Source organism: Panthera onca, chromosome X (assembly GCF_046562875.1).
Source record: "Panthera onca isolate mPanOnc1 chromosome X, mPanOnc1 haplotype 2, whole genome shotgun sequence".
NCBI lineage: Eukaryota > Metazoa > Chordata > Mammalia > Carnivora > Felidae > Panthera > Panthera onca.
In genome coordinates, this window is record NC_138357.1 from 46,299,585 (window position 1) to 46,324,554 (window position 24,970).

A 24,970-nucleotide genomic window follows, 5' to 3' on the forward strand; every position below is an offset into this window, starting at 1 on the left:
AATGCAATCCCAATCAAAATTGCACCAGCATTCTTCTCGAAACTAGAACAAGCAATCCTAAAATTCATATGGAACCACAAAAGGCCCCGAATAGCCAAAGTAATTTTGAAGAAGACCAAAGCAGGAGGCATCACAATCCCAGACTTTAGCCTCTACTACAAAGCTGTCATCATCAAGACAGCATGGTATTGGCACAAAAACAGACACATAGACCAATGGAATAGAATAGAAACCCCAGAACTAGACCCACAAACGTATGGCCAACTCATCTTTGACAAATCAGGAAAGAATATCCAATGGAAAAAAGACAGTCTCTTTAACAAATGGTGCTGGGAGAACTGGACAGCAACATGCAGAAGGTTGAAACTAGACCACTTTCTCACACCATTCACAAAAAGAAACTCAAAATGGATAAAGGACCTGAATGTGAGACAGGAAACCATCAAAACCTTAGAGGAGAAAGCAGGAAAAGACCTCTCTGACCTCAGCCGTAGCAATCTCTTACTCGACACATCCCCAAAGGCAAGGGAATTAAAAGCAAAAGTAAATTACTGGGACCTTATGAAGATAAAAAGCTTCTGCACAGCAAAGGAAACAACCAACAGAACTAAAAGGCAACCAACGGAATGGAAAAGATATTTGCAAATGACACATCGGACAAAGGGCTAGTATCCAAAATCTATAAAGAGCTCACCAAACTCCACACCCGAAAAACAAATAACCCAGTGAAGAAATGGGCAGAAAACATGAATAGACACTTCTCTAAAGAAGACATCCGGATGGCCAACAGGCACATGAAAAGATGTTCAACGTCGCTCCTTATCAGGGAAATACAAATCAAAACCACACTCAGATATCACCTCATGCCAATCAGAGTGGCCAAAATGAACAAATCAGGAGACTATAGATGCTGGAGAGGATGTGGAGAAACGGGAACCCTCTTGCACTGTTGGGAATGCAAATTGGTGCAGCCGCTCTGGAAAGCAGTGTGGAGGTTCCTCAGAAAATTAAAAATAGACCTACCCTATGACCCAGCAATAGCACTGCTAGGAATTTATCCAAGGGATACAGGAGTACTGATGCATAGGGGCACTTGTACCCCAATGTTTATAGCAGCACTCTCAACAATAGCCAAATTATGGAAAGAGCCAGATGTCCATCAACTGATGAATGGATAAAGAAATTGTGGTTTATATACACAATGGAATACTATGTGGCAATGAGAAAGAATGGAATATGGCCTTTTGTAGCAACGTGGATGGAACTGGAGAGTGTGATGCTAAGTGAAATAAGCCATACAGAGAAAGACAGATACCATATGGTTTCACTCTTATGTGGATCCTGAGAAACTTAACAGAAACCCATGGGGGAGGGGAATGAAAAAAAAAAAAAAGAGGTTAGAGTGGGAGAGAGCCAAAGCATAAGAGACTGTTAAAAACTGAGAACAAACTGAGGGTTGATGGGGGGTGGGAGGGAGGGGAGGGTGGGTGATGGGTATTGAGGAGGGCACCTTTTGGGATGAGCACTGGGTGTTGTATGGAAACCAATTTGACAATAAATTTCATATATTAAAAATAAATAAATAAATTCAATGGAGGCATTAAGTGACATAATTGAAGGGAAGAACATGTTATAATCCCTCTTTAAAATATTACTTGGAAAATGAAATGAAATGAAATGAAATGAAATAATAAAATATTACTTGGATTTCCATGTAGAGACTGGATTGAAGAATGGTAAGAGGAGAAACAAGAAGATCAATTCACTGATCGCTCAGAGAATCTGTGAAAGATACAAAACAGTTATAAAACAATCCAAGACATCATGAGGGAAGCAGAGCATGAGGTGCCTGGATAAGTCCACTATTGCACATGCCAACTTCTGGGGGAAAAGAAATTTAAAAACCACAAGGTTCTGTCAGGTTCATGAGGATGAACAACCTAGGTTGAGCCTTGAAATGTGGGCAGGGTGAGGAGAAGTTCTCGAAAGGGCTGGTGAGGGGGAACAAGTAGCTTTGCTGGGGTAGAGGTGATGAGCATGCCAAGTGAGCAAAAAATGTCCAGTGGAAGTCTCCACAAACCCCAATAAGATTCAAAGCTTAAACAACTCAAGTGTCTGCTTTTCAGAAATGCTATTCAATAACATACAAGGCTGACTTTCTACCTATGTTTGGAGGAAGGGATGTGCCCAACACATTTGGCACTGGTTCATTAATTGGGGAAAGAATCTGGGAAGGGAGGTGTTACAAATGTGAGAAAAGTGGAAATTTTGTAAATACATATATATATTTTTTTTCTTGTAATTCTCTCCATATGGTTCTGTTCCTCACTGACTGTTTCTTGGGCTTCTGTAGGCACAGACCCACATGACTTCCACTTAACCCTAGTTAATGGTCTTACTAGACTTGGTACTCTGGAGAAACTTCCCCGTGTTTTGATTTTTAATCCCAGGGTTCCAAGAATCCCCGATTTCTATCAGTTGGGGAGCTTCTGCTTAATCATATTCATTATTCTTGCTCTTATTCTCATTCTCAATTCTTTCTCTTCCCTTTGAACGTTGGCGTTTTCTGGACTACTTTAGCTTTTTATGCTCTGTCTCCTGTCCTTTCAAAGGTTATTCAATATGTCATCCTGCTGTTGATATCCCACTGAGGGCCTAGTAGAGGCCATTCCTATTTGTGAAGTTCCCAGTGTAGTGTATGCTTACTCAACATCAACTTCTCCTTTCCTCCCTTAACAGAACTCCAAACATCTAGATTTCCACCCCACCTCTCCTTACTGGTAACTTCAGGAGGCAGGCCTAGTTATTCTGAACCTGTCAGGACTTGGAATTTCTCTGAGAATTGTTACTAGTTGAGGATGGCCAATGATCTTAAAATGACCCAGTCAGATTGAAGATATTGTCCTTGGTTGAGAGAGAGGTTTTACCTTCTGTCCTGAGGGACAAAAACAGAAAAGAATGTATCCTCAGTCACCACAAGCAGCCATCCCGTTGTATAAGGTGTAACCACCAGCCTTAGGATGAAGCTGACACTAGACATGGTAGAAGTGGACCAGAGATGGAAGGAACCTGGGTCCTTGGTAACATCCTGAATCAGTCAGCCCTGAAGCCTGTCTTACCTACTCCTGTTCTTTCTGCTATGTGAAATCGTAAACTTCCTTAATATTTAAGCCATTTTTCAGTCAATTATTATTTACATACAGCTGAAATTCCCTACCCAATATAACTGAAATAACTCCATTATTTATAATGACTATACAGCCTTCCAAAGTATTGCTGCATCTTATGTATTTATCTTTCCTTTATTTATAGTTATTAAAGTCATATCTAGTTTTTTGGGTTTCCCAAAAATGCTAAAACAGATATCCTGCTATTGCATATACTGTTGACCTTTGAACAACATGGATTTGAACTGTGTGGGTCCACTTCTAGATGAATATTTTGTAGTACAGTACTGTAAATATACTTTTCTCTTCTATATGATTTTCTTAATAACATTTTCTTTTTTTAGCTTACTTTATTGTAAGAATAATATAAAATATATATTATAGACTAATGTATTTTGTTATATATCTATATAACATACAGAATATGTGTTAATTGACTTTATGTTTTTGGTAAGGGTTACAGTCAACAGTATGTTATTAGTAATTAGGTCTTGGGGAATCAAAAGTTATATGTGGATTTTTGACTATGTGGGGTGTCAGTGCCCCTAACGCCTGCATTGTTCAATGCAGGCCATCTCTATTTTCGTACTTTCCCAGTTGGTTGTTTTCACAGATCTGGTACAGATCATTTGTATGATTTCTCACCTGGAGTGTAGTCATAAGCATAGAATTTCTGGTTCAAGACTATAGAATTGTTTTAAGACTTTTGATACATATTTTCAAACTATCTTTCAGAAAAGTTGAACCAATTCTCATTCTTACCAGCCCTGTATGTAAGTGCCCGTGCTCCTTTGTGTTTTCACTGTATGAAAGAACCCTTCACCTCTAGATGTAAATCACTAATAATGGTGTGGATTCAAACGTCACACTGTCTGTGTTCAAATTCCAGCTCCACAACTAACAGTCATGTGGCTTTGGGTGTGTGGTTCATTCTCTGTAACTATAAAATAGGTCTAACAATAGTATCTTCATGCAACTTATGTGGTTAGGGAAATTGAATAAGGTATGCAAAATATTTAGATTGTAATGATCAATAAATGTTGGCTGCTATTATTATTAAAATTATTTACCAATTTGTTACTTGAAAATGTTTTCTTATTCTCATTTTCATATGTCCTTGATTACAAATGATACATAATTTTTTCCATATATCTATTAGTCAATTACAAAATTGTTTAACTTTCACTTTTTCCATTATGATATTTGTTTTCCTTTTTCTGATTGATTTAAACCAATTCACTATTCAGTTATGATAGTAACTTTTTGTCTTTCTTATATATTATATTTCTAATATTTCATTTGCCTTTTTAAATTACACTTATATCAAATAAAAGTTTATTTTTTATGTAATAAAATAAGTTATTTTCTGCATAATTCTGCCTTAAATTATATGTTGAGGAATGTCTTTAATGTGCTTAAATTAAATAATCTATATTTTCTTCCAGTTTTGTTATTATTATATTTTTAATTTATGTAAATAACAGCTTTGTCTCAAATAATTTTTAAAGATAATGTAAAAAGGTTATCTTAAAATGTTAAGCGAAAAAGAAGCATACAAATAGAATATACAGTATGATCCAATTTTTATAGAACAAGATTCCATTTGTGGATGTTTTGTGTAGAAACTAAAATATTTAACAATGCTTACTAGGTTTAATAATTTTCTTCTTTATCTTTCTTTGGGCTTTCTGAAATGAATGTGTATCATCTTATCTTTATTATCAGAAATTTTTAAATAATACTTTTTAATTATAAAAACTTGGTATATCTTAAAATGATTTGGAATGGTGCAGTTCAACAGAAATATAATGTGAGCCATATATCTAATTTTAGTTTTTCTAATGAACATATTCTTTAAAAGTAAAAAAGTAACTAGTGAAATTAATTTTAACATTATATTTTATTTAACACCTTATAGCCAAATGCTATCATTTCAACATGTTATCAGTATAAAACTTTTTAAGATATTTTACATTCTTTTTTGGTACTGTGGATCTAAAATCTGGTGTATGCTTGGGGCACCTAGGTGGCTCAGTAGGCTGAGTGGTTCTGACTTTGGCTCAGATTGTGATCTCATGGTTCTTGAATTGAGCCTGTGAACCTCACATCAGTCTCCCTGCTGTCAGCATAGAGCCCACTTCAGATCCTCTCTGCCCCTCCCCTGTTCACTCTCTCTCTCTCAAAAATAAACTTAAAAAAACAATCTTGTGTATGCTTTACAGTTTTGCATATCTCATATGCATTAGTCATATTTCAAGTTTTTAATAACCACATGGATATCATTGTTATCATATTGTACACTGCATATTTGAAACATAAAAATGTCTTTTGAGTCCCAAAGTGGACCAAAGCCCAATTATTTACTGAACTGTTGCTTCAAATTCCTTTTGAGATGCAGTTGATATGAATTAGGGAGTATAAATTGAAGTGCCAGAGAGATAACTAGATAATCTAAGAAAAGCTGGGTACAAAAATAAAACTGAAACACGTGTCTTTCTAAAGGATTGAAGCCATCGGTAAGCTCCCTCCAGTCAGTTGGTGCAATGTGGGAATCCAGGCCCAGAGTTGACAGACCTGAGTTTTCATGGAAACCTAGAATCTGGATTTTTCTGTGCAATTTCTCAATTATTAAATGTTGACAAGGATTCAAAAATTGTACAGTATTGTACAGGACAAAGTATGTTTTTACCAAATATAATCCCTTTTTTGCCAAATTTTGACTTCTGGGATCAGTATATACTTTCAAAAATCTGCTAATTTTATTAACTTTAAAATATGAGGCTACTCATTCTTACTGAACTAAAGCTTTTATTTTCACCTAATGTGCTTTATAACATTAACAGCTAACATTTACTGAGAGCTTAATATATGACTGGCATCTTGGTGAACATTTTCTATATTTTACAGATTAGAAAAATGAAACTAAGGGCAGTTGACCAACTGTATTTAAGGTCACAAATCTTATAAGCAATGATGCCAGTATTTGAACTAAGGTCTGCCTGACTCCAAAGTCTGTGCTTCTACAAACATTCCTTTAAATTGCCTAGGAGTATTCATGTCTAGGTAATCTACCAATCTCAATCTCCCTTCCCCCCATCCACACAGTCCTCTGGTCCCTTTTAGTCATAAGAATACTACATATACTAGGACTTTATATGCCTCTGCCTTTGTCTCTTATTTTTCTCTCTTTTATGTTCATTCATCTCCTTTACAAAAGACTTTTTCCTTTTCTCATTATCATCTTTCATGTTCCTTGACTGGTAATGTCCTTGTTTTAATCACCTTGATAAGGGAGGATTCTGAGGCACTGGTGGTGTGCTTGAAGTTGGCTTTTACTGGCTGAGGACAGCTAACTGTGAATATCAATATGTTGGTCAGGGCCAGGGTCTTATCTGAAGGTTTGAGAGGGCAAGGATCTGCTTCCAAACTTGCCTATGTTGTTTGGCAGGATTCACTTCCTCAAAGGTTATTGGACCGAGGGTCCCAGTTCCTCACTGGTTGTTGGCTGAGAAATACTGTCAATTCTTTGACATATGAGCCTCTTTAACATAGGAATTTGTTTCAAAGGCAGCAAAAGGGAAGGGAGGACAAGGAGGAAGTCTTCTGGTAAAACCAAAACCACAATCTTCTGTAACACAGTCACAGAAATGGTGTCACATCACTTTTGTTGTAGTCTATTGATAGGAAGTAAGATCTAGTGATTTTGCCCACTCAGCAGGAGGGACAATTACACCAGGGCATGAATACTATATCCAAGGGTAATTTGAAATCTATATTATTTAAGTTCTGTCACTGATAATTTTAAGGGCCTACATTGCCTTTCATTTATAAGCTCACTGAAGAGTTCATTGGATGTGGATCTATTATTGACTTATTTCTTTTTGCACAAGTAATCCATATTCTTTAAGAAAAATGTAGTTGAGTACAAAGAAAAAAAACCCCAATACCCTACAAGAGAACCACCTTGAACTTTTTAGTGTATATACTTTAAATTTCAATTTTTATGTAGTAAATCTAAAAGCCTTTTTTTAAATTTTCTCACTCTGTATTTTAATACTTCTCTCCACTGAATTCAGATATTCACTTTTATGTTCTTCATTACGGTTCCTATTTAAGAATCGAGATCATAATAAATATATGCACACAGTAGCCCTTTAGACATTAATGTGCATCAGAATCACCAGGAACCCTTCCTACAAATTAATGTTCTGGATCCCCATTCAGTAGATTTAGGGTAGGACCAATAGTCAACATTTTCGAGAAAGTCCTCAGGTGATTTTCACATCCATGACAAATTAGGATAGTTTCAAGTACTTCAAGACATTCTTAAATGGATCTATTGTTCCCTTAGGAATTGCAAGTGGTCCCTTCTAGATAAGTGAAGCCACATATTCATGTTTATTTTATTCAGGGACTGAACTGAGACAAGAATTCAGAGCTCCTGACTCAATCATTATTAATTGTATTTTGTTAAGGGCCTACTTCTTGTCAGGCAGAATTCAGCTTGACTAGCAGAGTAAGAATACCAGACTGGTGAAACCTATTGGAAACTCTGCTAAGTGACTGAACAGAAAATCTGGGGATAGGGGGTCTTCCCTAATAGGTGGGATGAGGACAAAAATAGGTAAACACAGCTCATACACACTCCTTATCTTGTTTCACAGTCATGTGAAGCAAGCATTGTCCCCAATTTATAAAGAATTCCTAAGTTTATTCATCTGGCTAAAATATCCAAATTTCATGACCAAATATTTATTAAGGGACCCTACTGCTTTCACAAGGTCATTAAAAATAGTTTCCATTTATGGGGTACCTGGGTGGTTCAGTTGGTTGAGTGTCTGACTCTTGATTTTGGCTCAGGTCATAATCTCAGGGTTGGTAGGTTTGAGCCCTGTGTTGGGTTCCATGCTGACAGCACAGAGCCTGCTTGGGATTTTCTCTCTCCCTCCCTCTCTGCCCCCTCCTCCACCTTGCTCTCTCTGTCTCTCTTTCAGAATAAATAAACTTAAAAAAAATAGTTTCTATTTCTTCTAAAACTACAGAAATTATAAAATAAAACACATCAACTCATCTCACAGAAATATGTCCTTGTATTAATCCTTTTACATATTTAATTTCATCATTTTTCTCTTAATGTACTAAATATATAAACATAAATAAATAAAATAAATATAAATACAATAATAAAATACATAGGTTGCTTTTTTTAAACTGCTTTATTAGCTTCACAATATATAATGAGCATCTTTCCATGCAGTAGGCAAAATTTCCCTAACAAAAATCTTACATATTGGGTCAAAAACACAACATTCAACTAGAGGTAATAATAGACTCACCAGGAATGAGTGACATCAAAAGGTTTACAACAAAGGTATATCATGAACATGTAAGTTTAGAAAGCAGGTGTCTCCCTGTTAACCTCAGGGAAAACATGATTTAAGGCATAAGGCAAAACTCATCACGATGGTCATGGTGAGGGGGGTCAGTGCTAACTGCCCGCAAACTATGACTGAACTGTTTTTCTTTCAGCTTTTGCATGAGTTGTCTCATCTCCTCCCCAATCCTTTCCATATTCTCTTCTCTCATCATTGCCTGTGGCTCTTCAAGCCTCCGAATCACATCCCACGTATACTGCAGGATGGGCTGCCTAACACAGAACCGCCTATGATTTACTCTAGGCACACAATATTCACCAGTTTCCAAAGGGAGGGCCAAGGGATCTCCTTTATTAGCAACTTGCTCATTGTCATCATTTTTTTCATTTCCCTGGTCGGTATTTTCCATGTTGAGATTTTTTACTGCGTGTTCCTCTTTGGACGCCATTACTCCTAGGAGACAAAAGACCAAAGGGTTTGAGGTTTTGGTGGACAGATCAGCACCGAGAACAGAGGCCTTACTACTCCTCTTTCAGAGCCCTGGGTATCAAAGGTTTTTAAAGTATCATTTTCCCACCTGTAACGCTCCGTGCGCCCTCTAGGGGGCCTCCCGTATGGACCCTCCTCCTCTCTCACTTCTCCGTCCTACCTCCCCCCAAACCACCATTTTCCTACAAATATATCCCCAGGCTTCTGCAGTCACCAAAATGGAGGACAGGGGACAGGGATGGTGGAGTTGGGAGGGGGTCTCAAACTGGGCTCTTCACCCGCCCCCCACACTGTCCCCCGCACCGACCTGGGCCTATCCTTGCAGCCTCCTTCCTCCTGATTCTCGCCGTGCGTGTGCTGCTGCAACACTTGACACCTAGACCTGCAGACCTGCAGAGGGCCGGGGTGGAGGGAGCCGGGACTGTGGCGAAGCGTTTGGCGCCGACCAGCCACCACCTGGTCCCTTCAGGGTCCCGGACCGCCTGGCCACCACCCCCCCCCCCCATCCGCCTCTCCCGCCCCAACCCCTAGCCTCCCCCACCCCGCCTCAGAGGTTCACCATTTTCCTGTAGGAACTCAGAGGTGATTTCCCATGACTCTTAGTGGCTCGGTTGCCCTCGTGGCCGCCAGCACCTCCACCCCACCCCAGGAGGCCACTACGGACGCTCCCAAGACTGCTGGGTGTGGAGAAGCCATGCTGGGACCCGCTGCGCTGATCCTTTGCACCGCCCTCCGGGGTAGGCCTGCAGCTGCCGCCCTGGCCTTGGTACGCGGACCCCAGAGCCCTTACCTGCTCCGCTTTCCTCAGGCCCAGTGCCAGCCCGCCCGACCCAGGGCAGCGGGGAGCTGGTATCCAGCCAGGAATGACGACTGCTCCAAAGGCTGCACCGTTCAGCAGCTCCAGGTCACGTGAAGGCTTCGCGTCACCAATGAGTTTTCTCCCCTCCCACTCTACCTCCTCAGACAACGGGGAGTTTTGCAGGACCCTGCCCCCTACCTCCGCACGCTCGAACTCTTGCCAGGCCTCAGTACGCACAGCCTTGTAACTCAGCTCTGTCCCCTTCAATCTGAGGGCTCCCTAGTAGCCTTCTGGCCTTGGTTGGTTTTCCCTTCTCTTCTTACCAGGGGAGGGTATGCATATCACCCTGCCCCTCTCCCTAGGGCCTTGACATTGGCTTTGGTATTTTCAGTTTTTTCTCCTCTTCTCCCTGGCTGAATTTCTGCTTTCTAAAAATTTCTCTTTATTTTCTTTAAAACAATCAGTATGGCTCGAAAACAAAATTATGAAATTTCATTTTTAAACATGTTTCAACCTGGGGAAGTAAAAAAGCCTCAATTTTTATGTTCTCATGCACCACACAGGAAATACTTTCTCTGAGTTCCACAAAACTTCAGATTAGAACATTGTAGCTAGTTTTAAAATTTTGTAAAAAAAAAAAAAAGGGGGGGGGGTTGGGGCCGGGGGGAGGGGCAGCGAGTCTTCCTGAACACAGATGGTGTTTTGAAAATGATCAAGTCCAGTTGTCAGATCTTGGCTATTGTATATAAATAATCCACCCTTTGCCCCCTTATGGAACAAATTTAATATTTGTTAATAAACATTTATATTTTATTCTATTATGATTAACATTCATTATATATGGCAAAACTTTGCTGACAACTGAAGTCTTCTGTGAAATGTAATGGCTATTATTAATAATGATTTTGCAGACCCAAGCAAAGGGAAGGGCTGTGAGGTGGTGGCAGGTTGAGAGATGGATGCAGAGACAGTCAGATCTTTTCTGCCCTGACAAGAGTTTGGGAAGGAGCAGTCTACCCACTGCCACATTCCAGAGTCTTTTATTTCCTACATTTGGGCTCTGACTGTACTTATTCCAAAAATATAGATGGACAGGTGACAAAGGTAATGACCTAAATTGATTCCTTTGGTTCCTTCCCTCCATTTCTTGCCCAAATTCCCACCTAGTGACTCACCTCCCAGATAGATGTATGTGTGAGTGTGCGGGGGGGGGGGAGGGGGCGGGAAATCTGTTCTCATACCTTTTCTACACCTCTGTGGTAGAGGCTTTCAAGAATAGTAGAGAATTTATTCTGTAGGGAAAGCCTCCCAAGTTGGCGTGCTATATCCTCTTTGTCACCTTGTCCAGGCGGAAGCCTCCCTGGGACATTTCTGTTGTCTCTTACCTGGGTTAGAACTGCTGGGATCTTCACCCTGTCCTCCCCACCTCTAGGACATTCAGAAAGAACCTAGCCTTACTGCAGGGTCACTATCTGCCAGCCTATACTCACCCTGGTACTACCTCATTTATGCCAGGGCCCAAGGAACACTATCTACCAACCACCCTGAGTAAACGTAGATTAGTCATTCTCAACACAGAAGTTTGTGGAACAGATATTCAAATATTATCTATGTATGTGAGGAGTTGGTAATATATTCACATTTTTGTGGGGAGAGGGGTCAAACTTCTTAGCTGATCTTCAAGAGACACCATGATTCTCGCCCCTCAAAAAGTTTAAAAATCTCTATATATGCTGTCTCACCCTCTCTTTAAGCCCTTTACTTTCACCTTAGACCTGCTTCTTTTTCATTTGTTTTCTGCCTTAGTATCCACCCATTGGAAAGCCTAGAATCTGGCCATCATCCTTGAATCCTTTATCATTGTCCCTCATATTCAATTAATAACCAAACCTGGCTAAGACTCTCATGTCTTTTTAAAACAGCATTATGAAACCATAGTTCACATACCATAAGATGTGCCCACTTAAAGTGTATACTTTCATGGTTTTTAGTATATTTACAGATATGTGCAACCATCACCATAGTCAATTTTAGGACATTTCATCACATCAAAAAGAAACTCAAAAAGTACACTTTAGCTATCACTCTCTATCCCCCAATTCTTTCCAGGCCAAAACACACTAACATAATTTGTCTCCATAGATTTCCCTATTTTGGACATTTCATATAAATGACACATATAATATGTGTTCTTTTGGTATTGGCTTCTTCATTTAACATGTTTTCTGAGTTCGTGGCAACAGTACAATTAATCGTTTGAGGAACTGCCAAACTTTTTTCCAAAGTGAATGATCATTGTAAACATTCCTACCAGCAGTATATGAGGGTTCTTATACCTCCACATCCTCATCAACATTTGTTATTTTCTGAAATTGTGATTCTAGTCTTAGTAAAGATGAAGTAATATCTCAGGCTTGGCATTTCCTAGATGATTAATGATTTTGAGCATTTTTCATGTTATAGTTCTGCTCCCATTCTTATGCATGTGTGCATTTCCCCAAACCACAAAGCAATTCTCTGATATCAGCTGGGTGTCCTACAGTTATCTCAATTCTGACACTATTTCTCTGGAGATACATTACACAGGTTAAGGGCTCAGTCCACAAGACTGCCCTCCACTTCAGATGCCAGTCACAAGTACAGGTTGTTATATGTGTTTCTGACTTACTGACTATAAATCAGAAGTTCTCACCACCCCCTCCGTAGGTTTGATTAATTTGTTGTACAGTTTATAGAACTCAAGAAGCCAGTTTACTCACTAGATTACTGGTTTATTACAAAGGGTATAAATCAACAGCCAGATTAAGAAATACATAGAGTGAGGTCCTAAACAAATGAGCTTCTGTCACCATGGAGTTTTCCACACTGCGTGGCAGCACAGGGAAGTGCTCTGGTTCACCAACCTGGAAGCTCTCTGAATCTCATCTGTTTTGGATTTTTATGAGCCTGCATTACACAGGCATGGTTGATTAAATCATCAGCTGTTGATGATTGGTTTAATCTCCTGTTCATCTCCCCTCTCTGGAAAGCATGGGGTAGGACTAAAAGTTCCCACCCTCAAATCATGTTTTTTTTTTCCTACTGGCAATGAGCCACCCCACCTATCTTTAGGGGATTTCCAAAAGTCAACTTATTAAAAAACTTGGCTGTGGTTGAAAGAGATTTGTTATGAATAACAGTGACACCCATTTTACCTTTATGACTTTTAAATGACAAAAGACCAAATATTATGAGAGAAGGTACTCCTATTGCTCTTATCTGTTAGGTAATTTCAAGGGTTTGGGAAGTTTTGTGTGGGGGAAAATCAAATATATTTCTTATTATAAATCACAGTATCATATATGTGCTTATTAGTCATTTGTATAAATTCTTTGGAGAAATGCCCATTCTGACCCTTTGCTCATTTCTTCTTCAATTCTGCATCTTAAAAGTGTCATTTTTCTATATCCTCACCAACCCAAGCATTATCAATATTTTTAATCTTTGCAAATCTGGTAAATTAATAAAAAAATAATAAAATTAATTTTAAAAATAAAATAAAAATCTCACTTTGCTTTTCATGTCTTTGTTAATATACTTGAGAATCTTCATAGTTATTAGATATTCCTTTTTTGTGTGTCTTGGTTGTTTTTGTGTCCTTTGCTCATTGTTGTAGTGGTGTGTTTTATATAATTAGAGTCATTTTAGCTGCACAATGGTTGGTGAAAGAATGCAAGAACCAAATGATGGAGTTTCTTATAGTAAGAACCAAGTGGCCATCTTGGGTTTCTCATAGCCCCATTGTCCATTGAATTTACAACTATTGTTTGCCCACCATAATTTCTCTGAATCAGAAGCAGACTGTTGCCAATTTACAGGACATCAGGATGACAAGTCTGGCAACAATGGGTCATTTTGTGCAGAAGAATGGGTTTTATCTACATATGCCAAAACTTTTATACTTTCTGTTCCTGATGTCTTTGAATAAAAGTCAGCCAGGACATTTCCCTGATACTCAGTTTCAGTCCTCAATTTTGGTCACAGCAATTTCAGAAGGTAAGAGAACAGCAACAAGAAGGTCATTTACTTCTTGTCCATTTTTTATTGAAGTTACAGTAGATGTAAAGAAAACCCCCTTTTTATAATATGAAATTTATTGTCAAATTGGTTTCCATACAACACCCAGTGTTCATCCCAACAGGTGCCCTCTTCAATGCCCATCACCCACTTTCCCCTTCTTCCCACCCCCCATAAACCCTCAGTTTATTCTCAGTTTTTAAGTGTCTCTTATGGTTCAACCCTCAATTTATTCTCAGTTTTTAAGAGTCTCTCATGGTTTGCCTCCTTCCCTCTCTGTAACTTTTTTCCCCTTCCCCTCCCCCATGGTCTTCTATTAAGTTTCTCAGGATCCACATAAGAGTGAAAACATATGGTATCTGTCTTTCTCTCTATGACTTATTTCACTTAGCATAACACTCTCCAGTTCTATCCATGTTGCTACAAAAGGCCATATTTCATTCTTTCTCATTGCCTAGTAGTATTCCATTGTATATATAAACCACAACTTCTTTATCCACTCATCAGTTGATGGACATTTAGGCTCTTTCCAGTAAAAAAAAACACGTAAAAAAAGAAATACTAACAATATTATTATTTATATTAGATTATTATTATTAAGTAAAAATTAGATTCAGGATCATCTAAGATCATTTTCAAGGGCAAAATTCTGATTTTGAGCTTTATTTTGTCAATAAAGAATTTTGTTTGAAAGAAAAAAGAAAGAAAGAAACAAAGAAACCCCTTTGTTTCTATAACATCCCCAAATCACAGATGGCCCCAAAGGCATACTAGCTGTCAATATATATATTAACAGTTTGTCATTTTGATAATTGGCATGCTCCAGTAAGTGTGTAGAGCTCTGGTTGTTGAATTGATTTAACGTATGGAAGGTTTCCCCTCTCAAGTAATACATACTGCATAGTAACAGTATAGTCTGCTTGTAAATCCTGATTTCCATTTTTACAATATGATCCATCAACAAACAAAATTACATCAAGATTAGTCAAAGGGACATATTGTAAATCAGGATGCAGTGACATAAAATGCAACATTATTACCTCAGAATCATGGGCTTTGCCTTTATCAGGCAGGGGGAGTAACAGCAGGAATAAGAATGTTGGCAATGTTTAAGATGGAGGTTAGGTAGTGAAAGAAGGAGGATTCCATAAGAGGTTAACCTACTTGCAGAGAACTGTTGAGTCAATTCAGAACTAACAAGATATTGGACAACCTGTGTCTTTTGTAAATAAATGTCATTTCTGGAGTTTGGGAAGAAGGCAGAGTAGGAGGACCTTAAGCTCTCCTCATCCCATGTTTCTAACTAGATATCACTCACATCCAAGTAAATAAACTGGAAAGCAATCTGAAGTCTGGTAGAACAAACTTCACAACTAAATGTAGAGAAGCCACATCTGAGAGGTTAGGAAGGGCAAAAACTGTGGTAGAGAGTTGCCAACAGGAGGGAGAGAGAGCTGTGAGCAGAGAAAGGAGAAAGCATCAGGGAGCCCACAAGGGGAAAACAAATCCCCATAACATCTCGCCTTGAAAACCAGAGAGGATGAATTATGTGAGTTTGTACAATTGGTGGATCTTAGAGCCTGGAACTTTAAAAAGTCAGCTGATTCAGCACTGGGAGAGTCAAGAGGAGAGTAATAGTTGAATTTCCACCCTTATAGAGACTACAGCCCTTGGAGACGGAACATAAAAGTGACAGCACAATAACACAAGGAGATATCTTTATACTGATTTTGGGGCTTTTCAAAGGACTTGCTCAGGGAAGAAGGAGCTGGAAGTCACCATTTTCCTTCCTCCTACTCCCCAGCATAAACACAGAGCCACCTGCAGGAGGCTGCACTGCACAGACACTTGCTAATGCCTTGTATGCCCCACCCAGCTGCTACCTCTTGCACAGTGCCCTTGGTGGCCACTGGGCTTCAAGGGATATGGACTAGTGGCTCAGTGTACATGTTTCTATCACTGCATGCGCCCCACCAAACTGCCACACAAACATATGTCACCCACTGCATTCAGCTGCCACATGCACAGATGCTGGGCACCCCTGGTCAATGCCAATGCTGTACACCTCACCCCTGGCTGCTGCTGTGCTTCAGGGGATCGAGCATAGGATTAGTGGCTCAGCACAAAGCTTGCTAACACTATTGTCCTGCCCCCAAGCCCTCTTCCAGTCACAACCCCTCAGAGCCTGCCTGCCTAGGTCTCACTAACATCACACTGAGCAAGCAAATCCCACAACAAGCAGAAAGTCATTGCAGATGTCTGGACTGAAAGACAAAGCTACTCAGATGCAATAGCGGTACTCAAGCAACACACATAGGAGAATCTCTTGAAATGTCATGTTCTGGTGAACAGGGGACACTGCACTGCAGGGCATTACAAGACCTTTCTTTATAAGCCCATTACTTTCAAAAGCAAAAGACATAGTTGACTTTCCTAACACACATAAACAGGCACAGAAAAGTAGACAAAATGAAGAGACAGAGAAATATGTCCTTAATGAAAGAACAAGACAAAATTGCAAAAGGTGACCTAAGTGAAACAGAAAAAAAATAGTGTGCCTCATAGAGAATTTAAAGTAATGATCATAAAGATACTCATTGGACTTCGGAAAAAAGTGGAAGACATCAGTGAGACCATTGACAAAGAGATAAAAATAACATATCAGAAATGAAGAACTCAATAAATGAAATTAAAAATACAATAAATGGAATAAATAGTAACACACAGGAAGCAGAAGAACATAGCAGTGTCCTGGAAGATAGAATAATGGGAAGCAATCAAGCTGAACACGTGAGAGACAAACAAATACTGCATAATGAGAATAGACTTAGAAAACTCAGTGACTCCATCAAGTATAATAATATTTGCACTCTAGGAATTCCAGAAGAAAAAGAGAAAGGGGGCAGAAAATGTATTTGAAGAAATAATAGCTGAAATCTTCCTGAATCTGGGGAGTAAAACAGAGATCCAGTTTCAGTAGGCACAGAGATACCCCAACAAATTCAACCCAAAGAGGTCCACACCAAGACAGATAGTAATTAAAATGGTTCAAAATAGTGATAAAGAAAGAATTTTAAAAGTTGCAAAAGAAGACAGTTATATAAAAAGAAAACCCCATAAGGCTATCAGTTGATTTTCCGCAGACCTTTGCAGCCAGAAGGGACTGGCATGCTATATTTAAAGTGCTGAAAGGAAAAAATCTGCAACCAAGAATACTCTATCCAGGAAAGCTATCATTCAAAATAGGAGAGATAAAGAATTTACCATACAAACAAAAGTTAAAAGAATTCATAGACACTAAACCAGCCTTACAAGAAATGTTGAAGGGGACTCTTTGACTCAAAAACAAAACAAAACAAAAATATCAGGAGGAGTAAGAAAAATAGAAAGCACAAAAGAAAAAAAACGTATATCTATAAATATCAGTCAAGAAAAGCACAAAATAAAAGGATGAGAAATATGGTATCAAATATCTGAAATGTGGAGGAGAGAGGAGTGAAGAATGAGTTCAAAACTGAGCAACCATAAGCTTAATATAGACTACTATATGCAGAAGATATTATATATAAATCAAATGGTAACCACAAGTCAATAAGACCCAGTAGTGCGTATGCAAAAAATAAAAAAAATAAAAAATAAAGAGTAAGGAATCCAAGTATACCAGTAAAAGAAAACCAGCAAACTATGAGAGAGAAAGAGAAGAAAAGATCAGAGAAAAACTGTGCCTTAGATTATGACCTAGGTAATGAACATTGTCTGAAGATAATTATAATTTCTCCTTAGAGACTTTATGTCCTTTCTTAGCTAACTGTTGCAGCAAATAAATGGAATTTTTTATGGATGCTTCTTTGATAACTGAGCATAGTAAGAGGCTGTCTATACACTGAAGAAGATTTCTTTGGGAACTGTAAGGTACTTAAATCCTGGTGGAGTACTTGGGAGAAATAAGAGGCCTCAGTGAACCCCCTGAGTCATGACAAGTCCAGGTCTATTGTTGATTGTTCCAAGTAAAGGCAAATATATATTGCCTGTTGGGGTCTATAGGGATGTGGAAGAAGGCTGAACATAGATCCACAACAGTGAACCAGTTTTTAAGTCTGGTGGAACTTGTGACAAAAGGGAGTTCAGGTTTGGAACTATTGGGCAATGTGGAGTAACTGTCTTGTTAATAGGTTCTATGTCTTGGACAAATCTCATCCTTGCCTGTTAGGTTTTCAGTTTCTGGACTGACAAGATTGGAGTGCTACAGGATATGGTACTAGGAATGGTTTGCCCCTGGGGTATTAGGTCTTTAACTACTGGCATGAGGCATTGTATGGCCTTGGACTTTAGTGGATATTGAAGTGATTTGGGAAGAGATTTAGTTTTGCCTATCTTAACTTTTATAGGTTCTTCACTTTTTATTCTCCAATTGTCACTGTTAGAGGTGGCCACCAGATATTCAAACATCTGGATTAAATTAATGATCTTTTGCTGGAATTCTTACTCTTCTATATCGAAGAAAGATTGTGAGAAGCATAAAAGATCAGGTTCAGGTTGTTCAGGAAATTCTGAAGTAAGGTCTCCATTTGAGGCCAAATATGTTAGCCCCTTCGATTTAGAAAGGAGATCTCTACCTAATAGATCAACTGGAGCTGTATCACATAGCAAAAAGAATGTTTTTCAGTGAAAGGTCCCAGAGACTTTTGCACTGGTTGAAATAGAAGCTGTCTCTGAATTTTATTAGATACCTCCATTATAGAAGTTTCTTTCTATTCAGAAAGATCTGTTGTCTTATGAAAGTGGGATTTAAAGTAGAGAGTGTAGCTTTGGTATCTACCAGACTTTGGAAATATTTTCCATTAACTATGATTTTGGTTTCTGTTTGGTTTTGAAATGGAATTACTGGTAGTAGTGTATCAGAGAATCCCTGAGTCCTGTCAACCTAGGGAGATATTTATTTGGGGGCTCTCCTTAGAGGGTAGATTTGAAAACATTTGAGTTGATGTTGAAGGATTTGCATAAAATTTTGGACAATCTTTTTTTCAGTGTTCTAGTTGATTACAAATGACACACTGCTTCCTGAGGTAGTGTTTTGATGATGGACTCCTAGGAGGATACAATGGGGGTTGCACAGGTATTGTTTTGGGTTTCTAGCCTTGGGACTACTGCAGCTGTAAGGCTAATAATTTCAACTTTTATTTACAGCCTTGTTCCTTGTTCCAATGTTCTTCAAAAGTGAGCAACAATGATCATGAATTCAGTCAAACATGTGGTTTTCCATCTTATTTTCTGCCCCTTAATCAACCCACTAAATCTCAGGAGGCAATCCATTTACAATGGAACCCAGAATGCCATAGAAAGAGAGCTTCCAGACAAGCTTTAAACTCTGCCACAGATTTATTTTTCTTTTGTTTTCATGTTTGGATAGTAGACCAATCAGTGAAAGCAGGGATTACTCTAGGAATAGTTTTAAAAAAATGGTTTGCTATTTTGCAAGCTTGTTCTGGTCCATAAGGGGACCCTGTTGAAGATCAAGGATCTAGAAAATCATCCTCAGAGTTATGCCATTCTACTTCCACAGCCATTTTTGGACTTTGCCATGTCCTACCAGCATGTACACAAGTTGATAAAGATCTTGCAGCACCAGGTTATAGGTTCGTATGAGGGCTGTAAGTTCTTCAGAAAAATTTTTGGGATCCTCCCTGGGTTTAGAAAATTAACTATGGCCCTTGTTCAGTCTTTGACCAAGGAGTAAAATATACATGAAGAGAATCACCTGCAGCCTTAGGTGGTTTTGTTTTAGGAGTTTAATAGTTTCTTCAAAGTAGAAAGACAGTTTAGATAAAGAATTAGTATCCTGTGAAAACTCAGGTAAATGAGGATAGAGGGTAGCAGTAGGAATTACATCAGTGATATTCTTTTGTTCTGTGTCTTTGATTTTTCCCTGGCCTTTTGCAACAAGTCTTCCAATGAAGTTATTTTGGAATCTTAAACTATTTTGGAGGCTTCTGCATACCAAATAAAATAGGTGTCCCATTCTGTTTATTTGATTTGGGAAAACTTGCTTTCAAGGCACTTCTCAAATAAATAATTTTTTCTAATTGGAACATTCTGCATAATGGCCATCGCAATTCTTGGTTGTCTTTATTAAGATTTTGCCATTTTATTTACTTATTTTTTCAATATATGAAGTTTATTGTCAAATTGGTTTCCATACAACACCCAGTGCTCATCCCAAAAGGTGCCCTCCTCAATACCCATCACCCACCCTCCCCTCCCTCCCACCCCTCATCAACCCTCAGTTTGTTCTCAGTTTTTAACAGTCTCTTATGCTTTGGCTCTCTCCCACTCTAACCTCTTTTTTTTTTTTTTTCATTCCCCTCCCCCATGGGTTTCTGTTAAGTTTCTCAGGATCCACATAAGAGTGAAACCATATGGTATCTGTCTTTCTCTGTATGGCTTATTTCACTTAGCATCACACTCTCCAGTTCCATCCACGTTGCTACAAAAGGCCATATTCCATTCTTTCTCATTGCCACGTAGTATTCCATTGTGTATATAAACCACAATTTCTTTATCCATTCATCAGTTGATGGACATCTGGCTCTTTCCATAATTTGGCTATTGTTGAGAGTGCTGCCATAAACATCGGGGTACAAGTGCCCCTATGCATCAGTACTCCTGTATCCCTTGGATAAATTCCTAGCAGTGCTATTGCTGGGTCATAGGGTAGGTCTATTATTAATTTTCTGAGGAACCTCCACACTGCTTTCCAGAGCGGCTGCACCAATTTGCATTCCCACCAACAGTGAAAGAAGGTTCCAGTTTCTCCACATCCTCTCCAGCACTTATAGTCTCCTGATTTGTTAATTTAGCCACTCTGACTGGCATGAGGTGGTATATCAGTGTGGTTTTGATTTGTATTTCCCTGATGAGGAGTGACGTTGAGCATCTTTTCATGTGCCTGTTGGCCATCCGGATGTCTTCTTTAGAGAAGTATCTATACATGTCTTCTGCCCATTTCTTCACTGGGTTATTTGTTTTTCAGGTGTGGAGTTTGGTGAGTTCTTTATAGGTTTTGGATACTAGCACTTTGCTGATATGTCATTTGCAAATATCTTTTCCCATTCTGTTGGTTGCCTTTTAGTTTTCTTGATTGTTTCCTTTGCAGTGCACAAGATTTTTATATTGATGAGGTCCCAATAGTTCCTTTTTGCTTTGAATTCCCTTGCCTTTGTAGATGTGTCAAGTAAGAAATTGCTGCGGCTGAGGACAGAGAGGTTTTTTTTCCTGCTTTCTCCTCTAGGATTTTGATTATTTTCTGTCTCACATTCAGGTTCGTTGTCCATTTTGAGTTTATTTTTGTGTATGTTGTAAGAAAGTGGTCTAGTTTTATTCTTCTGTATGTTGCTTTCCAGTTTTCCTAGCACCATTTGTTAAAGGAACTGTCTTTTTTCCATTGGATATTCTCTCCTGCTTTGTCAAAGATTAGTTGGCCATACTTTTGTGGGTCCAATTTTGGGTTCTCTATTCTATTCCATTGGTCTATGTGTCTGTTTTGTGCCAACACCCTGCTGTCTTGATGATTACAGCTTTGTACTAGAGACTAAAGTCTGGGATTGTGATGCCTCCCACTTTGGTCTTCTTCAATATTACTTTGGCTATTCAGGGTCTTTTGTGGTTCCATACAAATTTTAGGATTGCATGTTCTACCTCTGAGAAGAATGCTGGTGCAATTTTGATTTGGATTGCATTGAATGTGTAGATAGCTTTGGGTAGTATTGACATTTTAACAATATTTATTCTTCCAATCCATGATCACAGAATGTTTTTCCATTTCTTTGTATCTTCTTCAATTTCCTTCATAAGCTTTCTATAGTTTTCAGCATAAAGATCTTTTACTTCTTTGGTTAGGTTTATTCCTAGGTATTTATGATTCTTGGTGCAATTGGGAATGGGATCCCAATTTTGGGATCCTGTATTTGTCTTTCTGTTACTTCATTATTAGTATATGAGAATGCAACTGATTTGTGTACATTAATTTTGTATCCTGCGACTTTGATGAATTCATGTATCACTTCTAGCAGACTTTTGGTGGAGTCTTTCGGGTTTTCCATGTATAGTATCATGTCATCTGCAAAAAGTGAAAGCTTGACTTCATCTTTGACAATTTTGATATCATTGGTTTCCTTTTGTTGTCTGCTGATGCTAGAACTTCCAACACTATGTTAAACAACAGCGGTGAGAGTAGACATCCCGTGTTCCTGATCTCAGGGGGAAAGCCCTCAGTTTTTCCCCATTGATGAGGATATTAGCTGTGGGCTTTTCATAAATGGGTTTTATGATGTTTAAATATGTTCCTTCTATCCCAACTTTCTTCAGGGTTTTTATTAAGAAAGGATGCTGAATTTTGTGAAATGCCTTTTCTGCATTTGGATATATGGTTCTTATATTTTATTTTATTAATGTGATGCATCCCATTGATTGATTTGCGAATGTTGAGCCAGCCTTGCAGCCCCATAAGGTGAAGCATCCTTTCATGTACATACTGGACAAATTTATGTATTATTTGGAAAAAATATATGTATTCAGATTTGCTCATTTTATTTTTTTTAATTCTTTTTAAGTTTTATTTATTTATTTTTGAGAGAGAGACAGAGAAAATGAGTGGGGGAGGGGCAGAGAGAGGGAGAGAGAGAATCCCAAGCAGGCTCTGTGCTGTCAGCATGGAGCCCGACATGGGGCTCGAACCTACACACCATGAGAGAGATCATGACCTGAGCTGAAACCAAGAGTCGGACTCTCAACCAACTGAGCCACCCAGGCGCCCCCAGATTTGCCCATTTTAAATGATATTTTTTGTTGTTTTATTGAGTTGTATGAGCTCTCTATTTTGAATATTAGCTTTTTATTTGCAATTTTTATTTGAAAATACTTTTTTTTTTCCATTCACTGGTTGCATTCTCATTTTGTTGGTGTTTTTTTTTTTTTTGATGTGCAGAAGTTTTTATTAATTTTAATTTTTATTTTTTTTAGTTTACTTGAATTCAAGTTAGTTAACACACAGTATAGTATTGGTTTCAGAAGTGGAATCCAGTGATTCATCACTTACATGTAACACCCAGTTCATCCCAAAATGTGTTCTCCTTAATTTAATACCCTTCACCAATTTAGTCCATCTTCCACCCACTTCCCTTCCAGCAACCCTCAGTTTGTTCTCTGTACTTAAGTCTCTTACAGATTGCCTCCCTCTCTGTTTTTATCTTAGTTTTCCTTCCCTTCCCTTATGTTCATCTATTTTATTTCTTAAATTCCACATGTGAGTGAAATCATATGATATATGTCTTTCTTTGACTAATTTCACCTAGCATAATACACTCTAGTTTCATCTATGTTGTTGCAAATGGCAAGATTTCATTCTTTCTGACCACTGAGTAATATTCCATTGAGTATATATACCACATCTTCTTTATTCATTCATCAGTTAGTGGACATTTGAGCTCTTTCCATAATTTGGTTATTATTGATAGTACTTCTGTACACATTGTGGTGCATGTGCCCCATGGAATCAGCATTTTTTTTATCTTTGGATAAATATTTAGTAGTGTAATTGCTGAGTCATAGGGTAGTTCTATTTCTCATTTTTTGAGGAATCTCCATACTGCTTTCCAGAGTAGCTCTACCAGTTTGTATTCCCACCAGCAGTGCAAAAGTGTTCCTTTTTTCTCATCATTCTCACCAACATCTGTTGTCTTCTGAGTTAATTTTATCCATTCTGACAGGTATGAGGTGGTATCTCATTGTGGTATTGATTTGTATTTCCCTGATGATGAGTGATGTTGAGCATGTTTTCATGTGTCTGTTTGCCTTCTGGGTGTCTTCTTTGGAAAATTGTGTATTCATGGCTTCTGCCCATTTCTTCACCGGATTATTTGTTTTTTTTTAGGTGTTGAGCTCGATAAGTGCTTCATATATTTTCAATACTAACTATTTGTCCATTATGTCATTTGTAAATATCTCTCGCATTCCACCAGTTGACTTTTAGTTTTATTGATTGTTTCCTTCACTGTTGCAGAAGCTTTTTACCTTGATGAGGTCCCAATTGTTTATTTTTGCTTTTGTTCCTCTTGCCTCTGGAGACTTGTCTAGTAAGAAGTTGCTGCAACCAAGGTCAAAGAGGTTGCTGCCTGTTTTCTCTTCTAGGATTTTGATGGTTTTCTGTTCTACATTTAGGCCTTTCATCCATTTTGAATTTATTATTGTGGACGATGTAAGAAAGTGGCCCATTTTTATTCCTCTGCATGTCGCTGCCCAGTTTTCTGAGTGCCATTTGCTGAGGAGACTGTGTTTTATTGATTGGATACTCTTTCCTTCTTTGTCAAAGATTACTTGACCATACATTTGTGAATCCATTTCTTGGTTCTCTATTCGGTTCCATTGATCTATATGTCTGTTTTTATGCCAATACTACACTGTCTTGATGATTACAGATTTGTAATACAGCTTGAAGTCTGGAATTGTGATGCCAAGCTTTGGTGGTCTTTTTTAATATAATTTTGGCTATTTGGGGCCTTTTCTGATTCCATACAAATTTTAGGATTATTTGTTCTAGCTCTGTGAAGAATCCTGGTGTTATTGAGATAGAGATTGCATTGAATGTGTTGATTACTCTGGGGAGTATAGACATTTTAATAATATTTGTTCTTCCAATCCATGAGCATGGAATGTCTCTCCATTTCTTTGTGTTTTCTTCAATTTCTTTCATAAGCTTTCTTCTATAGTTTTTAGCATACATATCTTTTACCTCTTTGGTTATGTCTATTCCTAGGTCTCTTATGATATTTGGTGCAATTGTAAACGGAATCGATTCCTTGATTTCTCTTTCTGTTGCTTCATTATTGATGTATAAAAATGCAAAAAAAAATTCAGTATACTGATTTTATATCTTGTGACTTTGCTGAATTCATGTATCAGTTCTAGCAGTTTTTTGGTGGAGTCTTTTGGGTTTTCCACATAGACTATCATGTTATCTGCAAAGCGTGAAATATTGACTTCTTCCTTGTTGATTTGTATGCTTTTTATTTCATTTTGTTGTCTGGTTG

The 24,970-nt window shown here is 38.2% G+C and overlaps 1 protein-coding gene across 2 annotated transcripts; it reads right to left on the reverse strand.

Annotated features, from left to right (window-relative positions):
- Positions 1–8,364: 8,364 nt before the first annotated feature.
- Positions 8,365–9,955, reverse strand: LOC145714558 (protein BEX1-like). 2 transcript variants are annotated; one of them, XM_081794153.1, is made up of 3 exons: positions 9,822–9,955; positions 9,339–9,421; positions 8,365–8,995 (listed from the first exon to the last, which is right to left on the reverse strand). In XM_081794153.1, the coding sequence occupies exon 3, from the start codon at positions 8,988–8,990 to the stop codon at positions 8,604–8,606; it is 387 nt and encodes a 128-aa protein (XP_081650279.1). In that variant the 5' UTR covers positions 8,991–8,995; positions 9,339–9,421; positions 9,822–9,955; the 3' UTR covers positions 8,365–8,603. The 2 variants fall into 2 exon arrangements, with proteins under 2 accessions (XP_081650279.1, XP_081650280.1); XM_081794154.1 differs by lacking the exon at positions 9,339–9,421 and having other exon boundaries at positions 9,822–9,952.
- Between the last annotated feature and the right edge of the window lie 15,015 nt (positions 9,956–24,970).